Consider the following 21,512-nt stretch of genomic DNA (forward strand, 5'->3'; position numbering starts at 1 on the left):
GGCTTCAAGTTTGGCTTGTTTTGTTTCCCATTTTTCGCATATAAATTGAGGCATCTTTTGAGAGGCTCTTTCGCTCTGCATTGCTATTATTTCTTTTTTCTTCTTTCTGGGTAATTTATGTGGGAAAGAGGTCTCTGCTGTGCATTCACCTTCCCTCTTCATGTTGTTTCACAGAAGTGAAGCGTAATAAGAGAAAAAAATATATATCTTATGCATTGACTCTCAGCCCTGCATAAAGAATTTCAGGGCCGAAATATGATAAGCTGTCAGGAAAGTGAGCTTCAATCAGACTCATAGTAGAAACACTGTACAGCATTTTATTCAGACTTGCATTTGTGGTTCTCCATGTGGAAAATGAAGGTAAACTGAAAAATGGCCTACTCTGGGTATGTCTTCTTTTAAACCGACTGTCAAAGGATGAACTGGCATTGAGTCTTTGGGCTCCCGGCTCACTCTCAACTCGATTACCAAGGGAAAGGAATTGCATTGACCCTATCTCACAACGGTCATGATGCTTTTTGAAAGTTCTGGAATAGTCTCCCTTACATTAGTTACACTACTGGACTTTGATTTCATAATTGCACTTGAGGCCTGATTAGCTGACTATTTGAGTGCTAAAAGTAAAGCTCTCATCACGGCTGCACTTTTATACTTTTACTGTACTTACACTGCAGAACTTTTTCACCACCAAGACATAAATCAAAGTGCCCAACTCCCACCTTCATCTTTACAGTACATGCTCTTATATTAGATGCACTCTGGGAAAAAAAACCCCACTGTAGTACCAAGAGGCAATTGTTCCTAAAACAAGAATAGGCCTGCTCTTATTATTAATAAAAAGTACAGCAACTACTGTTATAACAGTACAGTGATTGCTAGTTTAATGGTGTAATAAAAATGCACTGATTACATCTGTGGCTGTAACATGGATAAAAATAAAGCTGGGTGCTTATTAATCATACAGTATACAGTATGTTCATACCAGCTGGATTTAAATAGATCTATATTGCATGTAAAGACATTCTGGGTCTGTATGCTAGACCCTAAATGCCTTTGTAATAATGTTATTTGAATAAAGGACTATATTCTCGCAGCAAAAGAGTAATAAGTTGTTTCTTTTTTCCCCTTTTCTGTGTAACAAAACTTTCAAGTTGTGTGTGCGTGCGTGCGTGCCTGGGTCTAGACCTTAGAATCCGCCTACTCCACTAAGTTGACTTATTCGTCTGGCATTGTGACACGAGACAGCGGTTTCTCAACTTAAAAACAAACCATCCAGTGAGCACCCAGGGGGGACTAATGGTTAGTCCGTCAGTGCCATAGGTAGGAGTAACACTGTTGTCAAGCTATGTGCCAGAACGAATGATGAACAATAATAACAATGGTGACCACTAGGGGTGTAACAATGCATATATTCTTATTGAACTGTTTCGGTACAAGGCTTTTGGCTCAATACGTATTACGTACCAAACGATATGTTAAATTAACCCGTTACATTTGGAAAATGAAACATACAGCTTCAGCTTGTGTTATCTGTGTCGTTGTGCTCAACAAGGCAACAGGATGAAACAGGCAACATGCTGTCTGCCCCCCAAACCAGAACATTCTACTCCAGTGAGACATGCGCGGAGGCAGCTACGCTAAGCTAGCCCGTTGCCATATGGTTAGTAAGATGGCTGTGGCCGATGTTTTTCTGTTGTGTCACATAAGTTTTGCATAGGCTAAAAAAACGGTCACAAACTTAAATTACTGAGCAGGTACAAGAGGAATACAATGACTGTCAAATGGGCTCTATGATCTCACTGTTGTGTGACGAGATGGCTCATAGTAGCTGGTGTCCCACTAAACGAACAGAAAACTCACCTATTGTTTACCTGATAATGCTTCATTGTGAACAACAAAGGAGAGCTAGTTAACGTTAGCTTTAAGCAGCTGGTGACCGCAACCAACAGCTGATAGAGGTTGCATTGAGTTACATTATAATGTGCTTAAGCTCTGATCGGTAAAAAACAATATTGGGCGGAAGTAAATTATAAGGCTCTCGTGATGTGTTCCAGGTAATCTTGTAAAATGTAGTTTTTACTGAGAAACTTGAATAGATACAGTTGTTTGAAAGAGAAATTGTTGGCATTTTAACAGCATTATGAAATAGATATTAGGATGATGCCTCTAGTGTCCAACGCAAGGAAGTGCAGTTCTTTACAAATGGATAGAAACTTGATAGAAACTACCTGTAGTCATGGGGGAGAGACTTATTTTGTCTGTTGTTTGCCATCCATTAGTCGTGGATATGCACTTGGGACATTTGCGGGACAGAGACAGGATCTGCCAGGTACGTGGCGTGTTTTGTGAAATATTTAAGTAAAAAGACATAATGGCTGAACGAGTCATAATGAGAATCTGACTGTACATAATGTATTACCATATTTTACCAGAATAACATAACTCAGAATCACAATGTATTCAAACTAGATAAACAAGTTCTTTTCAATCATACAAACTCACTTGACAATCAACAGGCAACTGAACTGAGGGAAATCGCCTGTTAGCTAGTTAGCAGCGTGTTAGCTAACCTAGCACACAAAGGTTCAATTTTTTTTAACGTACTTGCGGCTATTTCCAGATCATAATATCACAGAGTGGAGGAGTTTCGCAGGCACATCAGATATCACGGAGATTCCCATTGGAATGAATGGACTTCCGGTTGCCTCGTCTCCATACACAAGTGGAAACGAGGCGTAAGTCCCAAGTCCCAGCTTACTCTGTGGGCCCCATGATGCACCACTGAGCAGCTCTCGTAGGAAAGAATGGGGCTCCACTTCCAACAATGTATCCAGTTCTCTTCGAGGATTTTCAGTATTCCCAGTATCGTAGTTTTGGTCTTAAAACCCTGGCAAAACCAGTGTGTTGGCTTTGCTACGTATCAGTGTGAACTTAAAATGACGGCAAGAGTGCTGCAAATGACATAATAAAGAGTGATTGCAGTTATTTAAAATACATTGCTGAGTCATCCCTATTTCAAATACGCAGTACAGTATATTGTAAGCACACACATAAATGCTCTTTCCAGTGTCATATTGATTCACTGTAAAGGGAAATAAAACCATTGCAAGCTAACATTAAACAAGTGAAACGGCAGCAAAATCAGAAAAGAAACAGACACAAACAAGCACAGTAAAATATGTTGTAGCAATACCAGCTCTGCATTTTCTAAGTTGGACTGAAACAGAAAAACAACAACAGATAAACCCACCTCCTCAGCACTTATCCAAGTTTAGTCAGGGAATGCCCTTTTCCAGGTGCCCATTTTATTCTTACCCAGTATGTTAAGGTACACAGTGTGCAATGCAGGCTCTTACAATCCAGAATAGCTGTTTTTTTTCTGTTTGTTCAGTTGGTGTGGACTTTATACTGCAGTTTAGATTAGACAGAGCATTACATTTATAGTAGTGGTACTGAGGCCAGCTGTAACCTGTAACAAGGGTGCAGTCGCAGCTGTAACGCTGCATCACAGACACTTCAGCAAGGTGTAGACTTGTTGACACAGGGGCTTAAAGCTGGGTGTGCTGATTAAAGGACAGACAGGTGCCAGACAACCCTGCTGCCTTTACAAGCAGGTCAGATGATTCACTATTGATTCAGGTTGTGGGAAAACAACAACTATCAGGTGTCTCCACCAAACAAAATGTGTGATTCTGTCTAAACATTCAATAATGTCAACGGGATTCTGAAAATTACTCCAGTACAATATAGAGTGCGTGAACTTGATGCTCAGAATAGCTTCTAGTTGATTTACTGTATGTTCACACTGAGTAAATATGTTTGTCACTTCTTATAAGGGGTGCCAAATCCTCTCAGAGGAATAGGTTAACAATTTGTTTTCTTGCTGAGAATTTGATTCAACTTTTATAACTGTCTTTTAAAATTGAAGCTGCAGCCTGCCTAAATACATACAGAAACTGGGCTGGTTGTAATGACTTCCTGGAGTCTTGCATAATCCAGAGGATGCCAGGCAACCAAGTTTGGATAGCTGTCTACCCTTTTTTGTCCCCGTCCTTTATGCTAAGCTAAGCTAACCATCTGCTGGCTGTAGCTTTATATTGACATTATGGATATGAACTTGGTATCAATCTTCTTATCTTACTCTTGCCAAAAACAAAACAAAAGGAATAAGCAAATTTCCCATAAAGTCAAACTATTTCCTGTAGTTCAGGTACACTTAGTTATGACACACACTCTCTTCCGTATGTACACTGTGGGGGTGGGCAAATGTCAATATGTGAATATACTTTAAGTATCGTGGCTTGTTCAGCCTTGGATGCATAAAGTGACTCTATCGTCAACATCGAGTATAAACTATCAAGTCGTTATTTGATGCCACCAGCACGAGACTTGCCTCAGCTTTTCGGTTCTCTTGCTCTCTCCTGTGGCTCTTTCCCTCTCACAGACACACACACACAAAGAAAGACTCACAGACATGATACATCGCACACATCCCTCCGCCCGTTCAGATCAATCTCTCCTGAGTGATAGTGTGTGAGCTAACACAAAGCGTGTGGTTTATTTGCAAGGCTCCAGCCCACTATATTTTAGTGGAATTTTCCAACCATGGAGCACCAATGCCACTTGCAGATATTATTGATATATGTACTGGAGAGCTGTTAATGTGTTTCCACCTTACAGTGAATAAATCCCAATGTGTAATGGTGCCATAGTAACAGTTTAATTTAATTAGTTTAACAATACTGTGAGCAGGTGAATTTTTTTCCCTGCAGGGCTCAAGACCACTACTATTTACCCACATTTTGTGACCATGGAGCACCAGTGCAGATATTTTTAATATATGTACAGAAGAGCTGATAGTTTGTGTCCAGCTCACAGTGAATAAATCATCACATCTAAAGGCGCCCTGGCAGCAGATTAACTTTCTGCTAACTGTTAATATATAATTGTTGACCAGAAGTGTAAAGGTCACAACAAAAAACTCAGCACTTCTGGCCCGAGGCAAGCTGGGTGCTTCAAAATAAAAGCACCTGGATTTATAAAAGTATATAAATACTTGGTTCATTTAAAAATTTAGTGTTTTTGTAGTCTACAGTAGTTTAAAGGAGATTTCAAAATATTAAGATAGGAAAGAGCTAGACAAGATTTCCTCCCAATATGTTTAGTGTATTACTTTAATTTATTTTCCATTCAAATAAGGCAGATGTTATTTGTACATTTTGCTGCTGTTAAATGTGACTGTTATTAGCTTTTTTATTAGCTTAATTAATAATTAATTGTAATTACCTTGTGCTCTGCATGAAAAAGGTGCTAAAGCAGTTCATTTTCTATTATTATTTAATCTCATCCAATGCAGTGTTGACACTGTTATGGAAACACGTTCTACTTATATATGTGTGGTGACCCAAGGTTGCCTTATGCCGTCAAGATGAACAGTGTTGGCTTTCCTTAAAGTTTTCTAGTAAACAATTAACCACGTCACTCTATATTGCCGGGTCACCTTTGACCTCTGGCATGCCAGCCGAATGTACACAGTGTTACCTGTAAACCAATTAGCTTGTGTTGACGTTGCTGCAGTTTGCTGTGTCACCCTCAGTGAACTCCACCCACGCCGTCACACAGCAGTGTAGTGGGAGAAAGGCTTAATTGCTGTCTCTCTCCCTCTCTTGACAGGATCTCAGTGGACTGAGAAAGAAATATGCTTATCGCGTTTTTCCCATGTAACCCTTGTGTGTATCAGTTGGGTGACTGTGTCAGATCTGTAATTAACAATAGACGGTTGAAAAATTAATACAATTATAACAAGTTGAGTCTTATTTTTGGAGTTCTGCCCTTCATTGCTATCTACTATAACATTGTACCCAGCAAAAAAACATAAAAGGCTGAGATCACTGTGTATAAATAGCTAGTTTCATCAGGATGCAGTATTATATTGACTATTTCAACAATGATAGAATATTTGCTGATATCACAAAGTCTGCCACAACACAATTGAGATTCAAATCAATTCAGGGGCCTGTGATCGATATGAGACAATATCATATGCCCATTTAACATGGTCCGATACAGAAGAAGCTGCCACCTCTTTCTTTATTGCTTTTGGCGATAAAAGAAAAAACAAACAAACAAACAAACAAAAAAATCTTGCGTAAATGTTAATCAGTCAGTTAAGTGTAGTAAAGTTTAATTTAAACTGACTCAAATGACACACATTCGACACTGCTTAACAACAACAATTAAACAAAAGTAGAAAATTTGGCTCAGTTACAACTCTACGGGTTCATAGGCAAAACATATTGTTTCTAAATATCTGACACAGTTTCAGTACTCATTTTATGTAGTATTGATACATCCATGCCAGCTGCGCTTTGTGAGGTGGAATTTATACCTCTGCGTTGAATTGACACCGTACCTATAGCGTAGGCTCTGTGTCGAAATAGAGCCTGCGCCATACCCTGTGCCGTAGGCTGACGTGTACCTCCCAAGAAATGTAACTACACGTCGTGGCGATGCAGACATCATGTCTATTTTTGTGAGCTGAAGCCACATCCCTCATCGGAAACAAACAGCTTTTTTTTACTTTAATTTCACAGAAAAGAAACAATAAATTGTGAAGACAATAAAGCCTCCACAAAATAGCATTTTAAGGCTTCATATGAGTAGAGGAAATCTCCGCTCGTCGCCAGGCTAATTTACACAATGTAAAATGCCATAGGCTTGTGCTAATAATGTTAGCATGTTGTATTTGGAAAACAGGTTTAGTATTAGACAGTTGTTTTGTTGGTGAACCTTGTGAGCTGTAATGGAGCTGAATTTTGTGCTAGAAAGATTAGCATGTTGTATTTGTGGGGAAAATGTGTCCAGTAAAAGACAAGTGCTTTGTCTGTGAATGCTGTTATAGTGAAGCCGAGATGTGTACTTGTGTTTGAAATTGTCACTATCAAGCCACGTTTTGGGTGTGTTTTGAATCAACTAAACTTTACAGCGCTTCACAGAAACCCCACCACCAACTACTGTTTTGGAGGTGTAACTGCAGAGTGACACAGACACACCACCGCACAAGTGTAAATGGTCAGAAGTTTAACCCTTATTAACGTTTAAATTTATGCATATTTAAGGGCAGGGCTGCTTGAGTGACAGGCTGTCTGGCATTGGAAAGAATTTGAGCTATTGGCTCCAGAACTCTGCAGATTTCTGTGTGAACTGAATCTGCAGTCTGATCCAGCGAAGCATGAAATACTGCCTGAGGGGCTAAGTGGTTGCATCTAAGATATTTATTCTGTAACTGTGTACCTTCAGGCCCAGAACACCTGCCAAAGATTGACACTGTGGTACCAACTTATTATGGCTAGCGTCAGAGCTGCATTGTCAGGCTGTGACAGATCGAACGTGGGGGACAGAAAGAGATGGAGCGTGGAGTTCAGGACCCGTATGGGAGGATCGCTGTTGTCACTTTATGATCTGCTGCTCATCATAGCCTTCTAATTATTGTCAAAGGTTTGATTGGTGACCCGCCAAGTTTCTCTTTCTTCCTTACCCTTTGTATCCTCCGCCCGAGTGTCCCCCTTGCTGCACGTCATCATCTGTCATATTCGCGGCCTGTTCAGTTGGTGATTCATATGCACAGCGTCACCACCAGCAGACTCTGATTCCCTCCCACTCTCTTTTGCGCACTTTTATTTCTTTTTATCCTTCTGCCTTCCCTTTTCCTCCGTCTTTGTCTTTGTTCTCCTGGCTGTTTCTTAGCCTTATATTTCCGTCGCAGCCAGTCTTTTCTCCTCAAAGCCTTTGTCACCGCCTGTCCATCTCAGCGGATATTTCCTCCTTCGTGTCACACTGTGCTCATTTGCTAAGGATAGCCAGGGACAGTTTGTATAAATGTGCCTGTTTGACCTTTCTGCTGTGTCCCATTTATGTAACGCAGACGACAGAATGTGAAGTGTCTGTCTCAGAGACAGACAGCTAATCAACCTGCACCTCCGTCCGCATATTGGGCTCGGCATTTCTAATCTCTCCTAACTTTCTTTCTTTCTTTTTTTTTTTTTTTTTGCCTTTTACCCAGCGACACATTTTGTGTTGTCTTGCCTGCTTTTGTTTTCTCACAAGCTGCCACATGGAGGCGAGCGTCCAAGGTCAGATCACAGTGCCCTCACTCACAAAGAGCCTAGCGTTTTTTTTTGTTGTTGTGTGTGTGTGTGCGTGCAGTGCTGGCGTGTCAGCAAAAGTGGGCAGGGATGGATGGCTTTGCCTTGAGGGTAAAAGAGAGGGTGATAGAGAGGGGGAAGAGATGTACAGACATACAGAGGTACTCCCTTATGGGACTCATTTGATTGCTTTTTCACTGTGTTACCCCTTTTCCTCCCCCTCCTTCCTCTGCTCACAATACCTCTGTCTATCAGGTGCCATATGTTTCTGGGCTCAGATGAGGATGTTTGTTATTGCTGAAGTACCTGCTTTACAAACCTAATGAATCTAATGAATGTAAAGCTAATGTCAAGAGGGAATTCTGATTCATATGTTTGACACACATCACATCATTTTACATTGCATTTGATTGCACTTTTAAAGCTTCTAGTTGAGAAATTCTTTAATAAATGTTCCACCAAAGCAGCGACGAGTTTCACATTCTGTTTAAACTACCACACAGCAGTTATGTAAGGTCTCAAATTATTCTTCAGGTGTGGGTGTTCTGCTAACTTGTCATGTGATGTTGGAGCTAACTGAAGGTGTTGAGTGCCCCTGGAGAGGTCAAGGACAGCTGCGAAGACACCTTTAATCAGTCCTTTGCTCCTCTTATACCCTGAAGAGAGGAACAAGTCCAGGAGTCTACAGATATGCTAGCAGCTTTGTGAGGCTGTACTTGTGGCTGGCAAAGTGTTTCAATAGAAATACTCACAATGGCAATGCTAACATGCTAACTGTTTACCAGGTATGATGCTAAGCATGTTCAAAATCTTGATCATGTGTGCTTGATCTTTACACAGCAAGCTCAGCTGGGCCTGATGGGAATGTTGTTAGTCTTTAGTTTTTTTTTGTTTTTTTTTTTTGGATGAAGGTGTCTGATGAAATGTCAGAAGATCACCTAAGATATTACAGTTCAATTTGCAATGGCTGTGAAATTCTGGGCCAGTACTGATAACAAGGTTTAACATAACAATTTGGGGGGCGTCGGTGGCTTAGTGGTAGAGCAGGCGCCTCATGTACAAGGCTGTTGCCGCAGCAGCCCGGGTTCGACTCCAGCCTGTGGCCCTTTGCTGCATGTCACTCCCTCTCTCTCTCTCCCCCTTTCACACTTGTCTGTCCTATCCACTAAAGGCTAAAAATGCCCAAAAAATATCTTTAAAAAAAAACAAAAACAATTTGGCCAAAAGCCGATACCAATACTTTTGTGTTGTTTGTTTTGTTTGGGGTATTTTTGTTCCCCTTTTGTACCAGGGAAACAAAGAAATCTTCATTATAAAGAAATAACAACACTTTTTGAATGAGCACACATTCAATCATACACATTTATGAAACAACCTTTATTGTAGACCTGATTTACATGAAAACATCTATTAAAAAATATGCTTCAAAAACCTTTTAACATATATATATATATAATACATCACAATTCCCTCTCTAATATCTATTTTATATTGTTGAAAACAAATCTCTCCTCCAAACAGCTGTATTTATTCAAGTTTCTTGCCAAAAACTAATTTTACAGGATTACATACAAACACATCAAGACAACTTTGTAATTTACCTTCACCCAGTACTTTTATTGAGTAGAGCTTGAACACATCATGATGTAACTCAATGCAACTTCTGTTCTGTTAACTAGCTCTCCTGCTTATTTCGACACAGATTGTTGCTCACAATGTGGCATTATCAGGGAAACAATGGTAGGCGTCCCCTGATGCACTGATAATAAGTTTATTTGGTCCTTTCGTCGCAAAGGTGTCCAAGGAAAGATCTCGTCTCGATTTTGTCCCAAGCACATTTTCTAACATCCCCAGGATGACAAGACGCCCTTAGTCTTGAGCCCTGCTTTTTAGCTTGCGCAAAACACAGACATTGATTGAATGTATGATATCTTATTTGCCAGTAGGCTGATGGCCGACACCAAGGTGAATATCGCATCAGATATTAATGTTTGGCAGATAAATCGATGCATGCATCGATTGTGCCAATCCATTAAGTAGATGTTCAGATATTTCCTTGGGTAACTGAAAACTTATTGCAGGTGATGCTACAGAAAACATCAAGGGATCACCAAATTCAATTAGGCTAAAATCTTCTATCATGGTATATGTAATTTTATTTCATGGTAAAAGGTATGTATCACAATACAGTAATTGTTCTGTAAATTCAGTTAAGAAATAGTCTAAAATAATCATACAATACATTTGATTATTTTCTTCTTTTACTTGAATCTTCCATTCAAACAAATAAAAAACTGCCTCACTTGAGAAAACACAGGTTAAAAACAAAAAATGAAACAGTAAAACTTAAATTCTGTAAATTGGAAGCTTTAGGGTTCCTGAGAACAGTAATTTCAAGTGTTATGGATTTTTGTATTTACAACTTTACTCTCATCATCCATGTCACATGCATCATGTTACCTTGCAAGGTAGCTGGATTTGTGAGATCATGCGAGAATCCCACCCTGATTTGCTCCCATAGTAGAAACAGTATCTCTACAGGTGGACACATTTCCACCATAGCACAGTATATACCATCATATCCTCCAACCCTAGTAGGATTTATCCTTGTTATTGAGATATTTCAGTCTGGTGGTGGACCAACCAACATTGCTGCTAGCATGACTGTAAAGTTTATAGTTTGAAAATAAACTAATAGAATAGAAATAAATAGGAAAACATCCCAGGAGGAACCTTGCTGCACAGTGTCAGATTTCTTTGAGGGGGAATGGATTCTCAATAGGCTTAGTCATGGTGAGACACATTTAATTCTACTGCGAGCTGTACTGCTTACTCTGCAGTCAAAAAAAGATGCTTCTGTTATGTTTTTTCCTTGCCCTTATACATGATGGATTGGGAAAGGGCCGTCCCCGTCGAAACATACAGTAGACATGAAAGGATAAATGCCTACAGTAAATGAATGTCTCCGAGATGAGAAGCATTTAATACAATCCGCAAACACGCGCAATGAGCAAAAGAAGTCGGCAGCCAATCACTTACCTCTCTCCCACTATCCCCCTTTCTCTGATGTTCATCATTTTCTTTTCTTTCATCTTGCTTTTCTCTCATGCAGCTTTTGATCCCTCCTGCACTTCCCGGCCCACGTCTACTTAGGCTGCAGCCATCTTTCCCCCATCCACCCTGCACTTTCTCTCTCTCTCTCTCTCGTTGTGGTTATCTGGGCATCCCTCTCCTCTTTTTATAACAGTCAGTGTAACGGTTCAAATGTCAAGGAAAAAAGCCAGGCTGGCTTTTCCCCCTGTCGGTTTCACCATCAGGGTCTTTGATCAGTTTGTTACTGGAGCTAGTGATCGTGCCTCTACTCTCCAGCACTATCCCCAGCAAGTGCATTAGTAATGGGCTAGACTAATTGCCAACTCCTTTAGATTCCTCTTTGCCTTAGCAGGAGAGCTGTGGGTGGCGGGGTAGCTCCATGTCAATCTTCTGTCCCAGTAGGTAGCCACTAAGCCTAGACAGAGTCCCACTGTTCAATAATTCTGCTTAGTAAACCACAGTTTTGGTACTTGTCTGACCATAGTTTGCTTGTCCGCAGTGTAAGTTTTGTTTGTCATAGAGCCATAGGAAAAAGAAAAAGACATATTTACTGATTTGTCCAGCTGATCGGGTCAGCAGAAAAACAACACTGAAATACTATCACCTTATAGAGTTGTTTTAGCTAATGCATTTGCAAACAGTAGTCTATTTATAACCCACTCATTGGAGTTGTTGTTGACACTTAAGTACAGTACTCACTCTCCTTTTAGCTCTGCTTTTATCTCCACCACTCCCAGGGAAATATCTGTTTTGATTTTTTTTGGTCTGCTAAATGCTACACTATGTTCACCAGCTAGTCACTGGCTGTCTCTCTGCATTTGCTGCTGAACAATTAGCATGAAGTTGGTTTGTCAAAGCTTTTGTCCTAAAAATAAATTAAAAAAAACGACCATTGAATTTGCAGACAACAACGAGCTGAACGATATAATGCTATAAAGCTCTTTAAAGTTGAGAGGCACTGCTAATCTTTGTGGATTTACCACCAGTGATGCATTTCACATTACATTTCGATCCACTCTTCATACAAAAACATTGCGTTGAACAATTTCAATATACATATACATACATGGTCGCTTACATTTGGGTATTAAAGAATTATGCCTAAAGACTGAATAAAATGGATACAGCCAACGTACATCATCCATTAGTTTGTGTTTGTTAGTAGTTGTTTTGAAGCCTTGAGTTCTCCGTTTTGCCTGTCGCCAGTTTGGATTTTTGGAGCCAGAAGTGACCATATTTGGACCAGAGGTGGGACCTCTAGAGGAGTGAGGGGTGGATCTAACTGTGAGCTTACAGACTCAATCAGCAGACAGCCTGCCAAACCAGCCCGCCCTCCATCATGCATAAGTTTTAGCCTCAATAAAATTTAAAAGGGCGAGTTATAAAAAAAAAATAAAATAAAAAATCCACCCCCTGTACAGTTGTTATGAATGTTGAACTTTGCTATAGAGACCAAGACCTTTTTAGCACCAGGCTGTAAACGTGTTTATTTCTGCTGTAAAGTTTGGCATTTTAACAAGGGTGTCTATGGGGGTTGACTCAGTTCAGGAGCCAACCAGTGGCTATTCGAGGAACTGCATTTTTTTGGCTCTTCCACGTTGTCTTCATTTTTGGCCCCAGAGGCTGCTGCTTGATTATACCCAAGATATGTGTTGAGTGTGACATTTTACAAATGAAAAATGTTCTCTAAAGGGCACACCAATCGTAATGTCGAGGCTGTTTCTGAATTACTTTAAATATCTTTAGCAATTTTGTATTGAAATGTCTTGGTACTTTTCAGGTGGCAAAAACAACTCTGTGTGATAAACATTTTGGCAAATCTAATGTATTTATGTCAAGCTCTAGTTTTTCATCAAAGTCTGGGTAAGAGAGCAATAAACAAAACCACTTGTTATAGAGAGATCACGCTAAAGAGCTGCTACGAAGTCCTTTTTTCATGCCACCTTTGCATTTTTACACAGAACCAAACAATGGTGGCATCTATCTGCTCTAGTGTGTGATTTGTAGACAGCCAGCATCGTGAAAGCAAAAGAGGACTGACGTGCATGACATGTAACATAACAGCGTCAGCCTCTAATGTAAAATATAACATACACATCAAGAGCACTTTCTAAACAATAACAATGGTATAACATGGCGATAACAATCATTAACCATCCCTGTTATATCGCAGGTAATCTCGTCCTCCTTCGGAGCTTCCGGACCTCATTGTTTTCCCAGTTTGTGAACATATTCAGCCACTGTTCTTCTTCTTGAGTTAGCTGCCAGCTGCTATCATATATTTTTAAATCTCCCACAGTTGGTCACACACCCATAAGATGTCAAAACGTCACAACTGTTTTGGCGCTGTTACTAACTGGTTGTTGCCCTGAAGACAACACTGTCCCCCTTTTATATGAAATTCCTGCCTTTAAGAGGCATTGTAACAGGAGCTAATGCATGAAAACGACTGCTGCCAAGTAAAACCGCCATGGAATGAACCTTGTGTGCAGATTTTCTTAATGTGGACATTGTGTTTTCTTTTTCCCTCTGCAGGTACACTTATACCCTGTGTCCGTTTAATGAAGTCACTCAAAAGAGCACAGCAGGAACAGAGGTCTCATTAGGGTAAGTACCTCAATCAAGTCCTCTTTAGCCTCCATTGTTAAAATGTCAAACAATGACTAGCCTACTGTCCCAATGTAAGGGACAGGGGAAATATTATCAATGCAGTGCCTAATTTGAGGAACACCTTTTCCGGAGAGTTTTACAACATTGTGAGCACATTGTGTGCAGTGACATTTAGAGCCTATAGCGAAACACATTCAGACTTCTAATGTGAAGGAAAAAAGGCTTCTTCTAAAACAGTTTTAGGAGTCCAGCATACATTCCCTTGTCCCTGATCTTTCGTTACGCAATAAAGCCAGAAAAGTCCAATATTTCTTATTTATACCAATTAGATAAATTCACATGACAGCATTTTTCATTTCATGAATGAGCCTGAAACAAATCCCACCACTGCACTCCAATGAAAGCTCTTTAATCATTGTTGCACTGCTCATATGAAGTTACCCTAAGACCAATATTTGCGCTATTGATTTTTTAAAATTGTTATTCAATCTCTGTTAGGCTTCATATGACCTTTAATCAATCGCTAACAGATCTCTATTATAGTTTTAATACCTTTTGATCAATGACAAACAGGGGGCGAGTTTCATATACTGCCGGGGTTGTATTTCCTCAGCCTTGAAGGGTTTCAATTTCATCTAAAGGATTACGCTCTGGCCTTTTACCATCCCCTTGGGATTGGCTGTGTCGACTGCTGGACTTTGGTGTGCATTGAAATTCCCATGTGCTATGAAAGATGCCACTCAGTCCCCATAGAAACGGACCTTTAGATGTCACAAGACATGTTCAGTTTTGTTCATCCTTTGTTCCCCAGGAGTGTCAGTGTACTGATTGAAATTGGAGTCGCTCTAAAGGATCGGCAGAAACACTAGCCATAGTACAACACTAACTTTCTTGTTTGTGATCTTGTTTATTTTCTACCTGCTAAGTTCAAAACAACAGCCGTCCTTTAGCTGTCGAGTTTTCTTCTATTATCACACCACACCACCTTTTCTCACCTTACCATCAGTGTAACATCTCTGTCAAACAGATCAAGAAAAAAACTTATACATCATGCTGATAGTTCCTTTATTTTATTTTTTTTACGTATTCTCTTCTTTTAATTTAAGATTTGAGGTGATAATTACGGGATGTCGCCTCGCTGTCCTTTTCCACTCTCTCATTAGCCTTAACCATCAGTGATCCGACACTTTTATAGGGTGCAATTATAGAAACCATTCCATCGACATTGAAACCTCTCTGTGAGAAAAGCTTTTATGATTTGCTGCAACTCCTTCCCGAAGAGGAGGACTCAATTGCAGTGCTGTTTTGGTGGTAGCGGGCACATAGGCTAACCACTTGTTTTGCGAACTGACAACGTAAAGGCACAAATGACCACAGAAAATTTGCGACAAAGTGTCAAAACATTTAGTCTCCTTTGAGATGTGATGCCATTAGTCCCGACTCGTCTTCTTTTGGCAGTTGATGTGATAATTTATTAGCAATTATCCCTTTCTGCACATGTAGTTTTGCTTTCAGATGGCAAATTAATTGGAATCTAAAGCAGGGCTGAGTTGTTGTTTTTTTTTCTTTTTGCACCGCCACCTCCCACACAACCCACTCACTTTTGGAGCGGAAAGTGCAATGCTTCACCATGTTTTTAGCGCAGGAAAGAGGAAGAACAGAATGCTAACTGTGAGTAATGTGACCCCAGCGCTTCTGCCTGCCTGTCACTCATGATGGTATGGAAGGGCAGAAGGACCAAGCGGAACCAGTGGTCAAACACGACTCATGTGAGTTGGTCACTCTGTTTGGAAGAAAATCGCTGCCAAACAGAACTCAAGGGAATGATTTCAAATATATAAAATGTATATGTTTCCCATCTGGAGATGGGAGTGATTATATAGGGCTGAATACAACAGTTGCGGATTCTTGATTTTTCATACACCTCAACACGTTCATGGAAAAATAATGCTAGTTTCTGTTTGATCACATGCAAACACCTCATTGGTATTTTCTGGGTGTAGGCCAGAGGTGCAGCACTATATGATGTACTATACTGTTTCCAGACAGTGTGTAGTGAAGGTATATGTGGAATGGTTTTGGGGAAGGAGGGGGAGGGGAGGAACATGAATCATAGCTTGCACGCTGGGAATAAAGTTCATTTTTTATCCAGACAGACCATCAGTCAGCCCTTGCAGGATATGGCTGGGCCTCCTGATATCAATCTGCATGGAGGCATCCTCCTTCTCCCCAGAGGGGGTGAGGAGGGGGAGAGGAGAGTGCTTTGATTTAAACGGCAGCATTTATCACACCTGCTCCAGCATCCTAAAGGACAACCATGTGAGAAAGTGCAGAGGGGAGCGGGAAGGAGAAACAGCATTAACATGTGTGGCCTGTCAATGAAAGCTGGAAAGTGTGACTGCGGTGGCGATGACATTGCTAACGCCTGCTTGTACCATTTCGGCTAATTTGGATTAGTTATGTTACGTTTCCGCAGTGTTAAATGGATGGTGTTGCTGCTGAATTTTGATTACAGCTCACGGCCGGCGCTCAGTTTGCGAAGTGTGTCAAGGCTCATAAAAGTTAAAATTGTTCCCTTAGCGCTAACCTTCCTTCATGCTTGGTTTTGCAGCATAGTTGGCACTACACCATTAACTTTACAAATGTTTTTAAGAAACAATAAATCAGCCTTCGAAACACTTCCTTTTGTAACTGCTTGCTCTTATATTGCGGCCACACATACAGCCATAAAGATTTCATAAGGCACAGCATTCATACTGTATGCTCCCAATTATCTGTAAATGTAGATATTATACAACTCATATTCACCTCCTGAATTCCAATGTCTCCTTTTTCCATTTAGCTTTTCTGCCTTTCGGTCTCAGCAGCTCAACCGCTTCCTGAAATGGCCATTGTAACAATAACATCAGCCATGATAATGATAATAGAGTAGAAGAAAATGCTTGCATTGCGACAAACACCATCCCACTGTGACAGCGTCGTCCATCTTCATAATGTCCCCTCTACCCACTCCCACCCAGGGCAGACGTGGTGGGTACAATGACGGAACAGCGGGGTTTAGCTAAATGCAGTCCACCTGAAAAGATGAATAAATACACACATATGTAATTCACTGGTGTGCAGAAGCATATAGGGATTGCTGTTTGTTACCATCTTGTGCTTATGTATGAGCTTACATAACGCAGCACTTAACACTTCATTTGAGGAAAAACAACACACACACACACACACACACACACTGTACATGCAAACAGAACATTGATCTCCTTTTGTCACCAGCATGTCACAGTCATTTCCCACAAGCCTCTGTGGTATTGATGTGTTTCTCTGCAATATCACAGCTGCAGCGTGTGTGCTAATAGTGATAGTAAATAATGATTTGTTGAAGCTAATAATGTTTGTTGACTGTCGCAGGTTTCATTTCAACCCGGTGGTCACCTCTGAAGCCACAATTTCTGGTGTTGTTGTGCAAATATTCCTTTAAGTGTTTTTCGGATAGTCTTCTTGAGACCACTGCTGCTCCTTTCCATTGGAATTTTGTTGTGTTCCACGTATGATCATGATAGTATGATTGCTTTTCTCCCTCCTTACCTGTTAATTCATTGTTGTAGTTTATGACCGTCAGTGCCCAATCTGTCGCCACTACCTGATCGGTGGTGTACATGTGCAACTTTCGACAGAGATGAGAGGGAACCAGCATGGCTCACTCATTAGTTACTTTCATCATCAGCTCTGCAGAAAACAATGTGTTTAATCCAGAATGATAGTGATTAAAACTTGCTTTAAACACATTTTAACATCTTCATTTCCGGGAAATGAAAAAAGGGCCATTGACCAAGATTGATTTTTGCAATGGGTCTGACTTGTGTGATCTGGAAGTTGCTGACTTCTCTGTGTTTCACCACTTGGGTGATGCCGGTACTTGATATAATATAATGAATATGTGCTTGAACATCAAAATGAGTGCTTTATGTTTTAAGCAAAGTGTTCTGGAAAATAGGAAACAAGGCTCAAATTGAAGCGTGTACTAGGGCAGGAATAGAAACACTTCAGAATTTGCCCGAAAGTCCTCCAGTTTATAAAATTTCTCCCAACACTCTGTAATACCTAAAGGACAAAATAGGTTGATTGTCACTCACTTCCAAAATGACATGTTACTGTCTTAACTGTTGCAGTGTTACAGCTGAAATAACCGGGGAACTGATGCAACATGTCACATGCGTGGAGCGGAGCAGGGTTTTTTTTTACCTGATACACAGACTCCATCTCTTGTAGCTTGTGGTTGCTGCCAGCTTTACTGTGTGGATATTGAGTTTTGCCAAGTGATAATGCAGTTGTTTATGCAAGGTTTGAAAGCGTGGGCTATATTAACTGGTACTGAATTAATTAAATGTATCGTTTTAACAACAGGATGCATTGATTTGATAGCTATTTTTTCAGTCTGAAATGTAAGAACACATAATGTTGCTCTGCTGCTTTGCAATGCCTCCGGTACAGTTAGGTTGGGCTGCCACCGACTAAGAATTTTCCTGGTCGACCAATAGTCTTTCATTAGTCGACTAGTCCCTCGCATGTTTACGATATTATATTTTGGGGCAGGGCAACACAATGGTTTGAGTTGAAGGTGTGAGAAAGAATAGTATCAGTAACATTGTTAACACTGTGCTACATTACAGAGAAACACAAAACCGTACTAATGAACCTTCATTAATATAGGCCTATATTTTATCTACAAGTGCACGTCACACACTGAGCGAGCCGCCTGTTAATGACGCTGTCGGCAAAGCAGTAATGATTGTGCTAAGTGGCTAATGGGCATGTAGCTCCTTCCATGTTTCAGATGATACGTCATGTTTGTCCAATGAAGATGAGTTTACATATCACCTTGGGTTCATCCTTCACCTTCTCAAAATGATCCCACACTTTGGATTTCCTGCCCGACATGTTATTAACTAGCCTGTACCGCAGGTACCAGCCCTGGAATTAACGTGACTCCTGTCTGACTTCTGAGCTTGGCCATTTCCTGTGTCTGTCCTTTCAAATTAAATCCCCACATGGTCATATAGGTTTTTGTATATTCTGACAAGACGCAGCCAATAAAATCTTGTCAATTAATGACCTTTCTGGTTGACTAACATTTGGTCGACTAGAAAAAAAATGTCATAGTTTGGTTTTAAGTACTTACTAAGTAAGAAAGTAATAAGCACTACTTTTTATAAATAATATGTCACATCATATATACCACTAGTGTATTATGCTGTGTGTACTAGCATATGCCTACATTGTTATTAAAAGAAGTCACCATTGTCTTTGAGCCACAGGTGAAAGTCCTGTGCTTGTTTGACCCATTAACCACCCCTACTGCCCACCTTATAGGACCTCCCATAGTCATACAATAATAACAGTTATATTATAACACTAATAACACTTCCTCCTACGCTCCCATAATAAGTGTTACAGCAACTAGCGGGTGGTGCAGTTTGCAATAAATGTAAGTATGGGTTGTAATAAGGTGCTTGCGCTGTCGAACAAAATTTGTTTTGTTATTTAGACAAATATAACATTGCTGCCTCACTGTATTCATGGCAACAGTATACTTCCTGTTTCTTTAAAAGTTTATCTGCTAATACTCATATCATATACCCCAGCAGACTGTATCCAGAAGATGTTAAAACATATTTTTATAAAGTCAATTACTTTCTAAATTATACACAGTGTTTTTTCCAGAGTTGATGATGAAAGTCGCTAACCAGGGAAACATTAGTTCCCTTCTCATCTCCGTTGAGATTTGTTTGTGCGTAACACTGATTGGGCAGCCAGGACAGATTGGGCACAGACAATGACTAATGCATTTGCAGTCCAGACAGCAACTTTCTGGTGTCTTTGACATATGCATGTTGCCTTGAAAAAGAGGAGACAATTGGAATTTTGGTAAATAGTTTTTAGTTCTCTTGCTGAGAGTGAGATGAGAATATTTAAACCACTCTCATGTGTATGCTTTAAGTATGCCACTAGTACCGTGTGGTTAGCTTATCTTAGCATTAAGAAAAAAAGGCACCTGTGAAGCTCACTGATTAGTTTCATCTTGGGCTTTTTTTTTTTCTTTTTTTTTCATCCTTTAAAAAAAGACGATTTGTGGTTTTACAAGGAGTTATGTGTCACACTATTTGTTGGCCTGAAGCAGTGACTTCCAGTGTTTTTGTTAATCTATTCTCAGGGATCAACCTCCTGGCCCCTGCTCTATATTTAATCTTCTTGTCTGTGTGCAAGAAAATTAAGAATTAGCATATTTCCCATAATGCTTAACTATTCTTTTAAAGCAGTTACTATCACGCCTCTTAGAGCTGACACCCTATTCATTTGTTTTCCTCTTAATGTGACTCAATCTTAGGGCTCTCTCTTACATTGTCATTGCTGCCTAAATTTCTGGGCATAATTTTGCTTTACGCTTGCCAAGTGAAACATCGTACAGTCAGGTAAAACTAAAAGACAGACAACTTTATGTGTGTAAAGAATCCAAACTGACGGATAAATAAAAACTTTATGTTAGTGTTTGTGTTGACATGATAGAGCAGACATCTACTGGTGTTAATTATGGTGCCCACAACCTCTCTAAAATGGACTATTACAATGTGACAAGGTTCCTGATGCTTCACCATGCTACCTACAACACATTAATTATGTTTAGTAATCAAAGTTGCTCATGGGTTAAAAGTCTAGGCTGAAAAACGAAAGGCTTTAATATAAAAGCAGCATTAAACATAGAGCAGAGCAGAGAAAAGCAAAGTGTGACAGCCTTTTCTCGTTTTCAGAAATGAAAGTGAAACAATAACACCGTAATAATAAACCACAGGAACATAATTGAATGCAGTAACATTATACCACTGTTGTGAAAATGATGACAAAGCACAGAACGCAGTATAGTGTAGTTCCAAATTCTCCCTGGCAGAAACACAGAGTGCGGTGTCAACTACAAACAAGAAACAATTTCATACTGAAGCCATATAGTCAAGTATATCACACAAGACACCAGCAGCAGTGTTTTTTGTTTTTTTTTTTAAGCAGGGAGCACCCACTATATAACGCAATTTTAATTTCTCTTAAATGTCTCTAATGGCTTAAATACACGTAGCACCACAGCTCGCTATCATTCTGAGCCATTTAGGTTTTTAAAAACACAAGTCCCCAGGAAGAACATTGTCAACATCCAGTAATTAGCTTAGTGCTCAAACCATTTCCTGCTAACAACCACAACAACTATGAAAAACAACTCTTTATAGTATGCCCCCACAATAGCGCCTGGCCATAATCACCTTTCACCAGGAGTAGAAGTGCATTTGAAATATTTATGTGGCCCCTTTCGGAGTTAGCTTAGGATAAACACATGGAAAAAGCTCCAGCTGCAATGATAATGGAGCAACTCAAAAAACAAGGACTTTGAACTTAGAGACCTTCATTCTGTGTTTTTTGAACAGGAAGATTTTAATGTATGCTCTCATGAAGGCCAGTAAAGCAGGAAAATGCAGATAAATTAAAAAATAATTGAATCTATAGACCGTATGAATAAGCCGCCAGACAAAACAAATATATAAAAGATGCAATGCTGTAAGAATAACAGCATTTCCATGCTAAGATGAAGCATATTTTCCTCCAGACGCAGGAGGT

The 21,512-nt window shown here is 40.0% G+C and overlaps 1 protein-coding gene across 1 annotated transcript in view; it reads left to right on the forward strand.

Moving 5' to 3' along the window:
- Window positions 1-21,512, forward strand: part of LOC125883863 (glucosidase 2 subunit beta-like) — a 187,064-nt gene that overhangs the window by 145,745 nt on the left and 19,807 nt on the right. The window contains exon 13 of the mRNA XM_049568472.1: window positions 13,773-13,844. Within this exon, the coding sequence (XP_049424429.1) occupies window positions 13,773-13,844 (72 nt within the window). The remainder of the gene's footprint in view (window positions 1-13,772; window positions 13,845-21,512) is intronic.

The sequence above is a fragment of the Epinephelus fuscoguttatus genome, linkage group LG23 (genome assembly GCF_011397635.1).
Source record: "Epinephelus fuscoguttatus linkage group LG23, E.fuscoguttatus.final_Chr_v1".
Taxonomy (NCBI): domain Eukaryota; kingdom Metazoa; phylum Chordata; class Actinopteri; order Perciformes; family Serranidae; genus Epinephelus; species Epinephelus fuscoguttatus.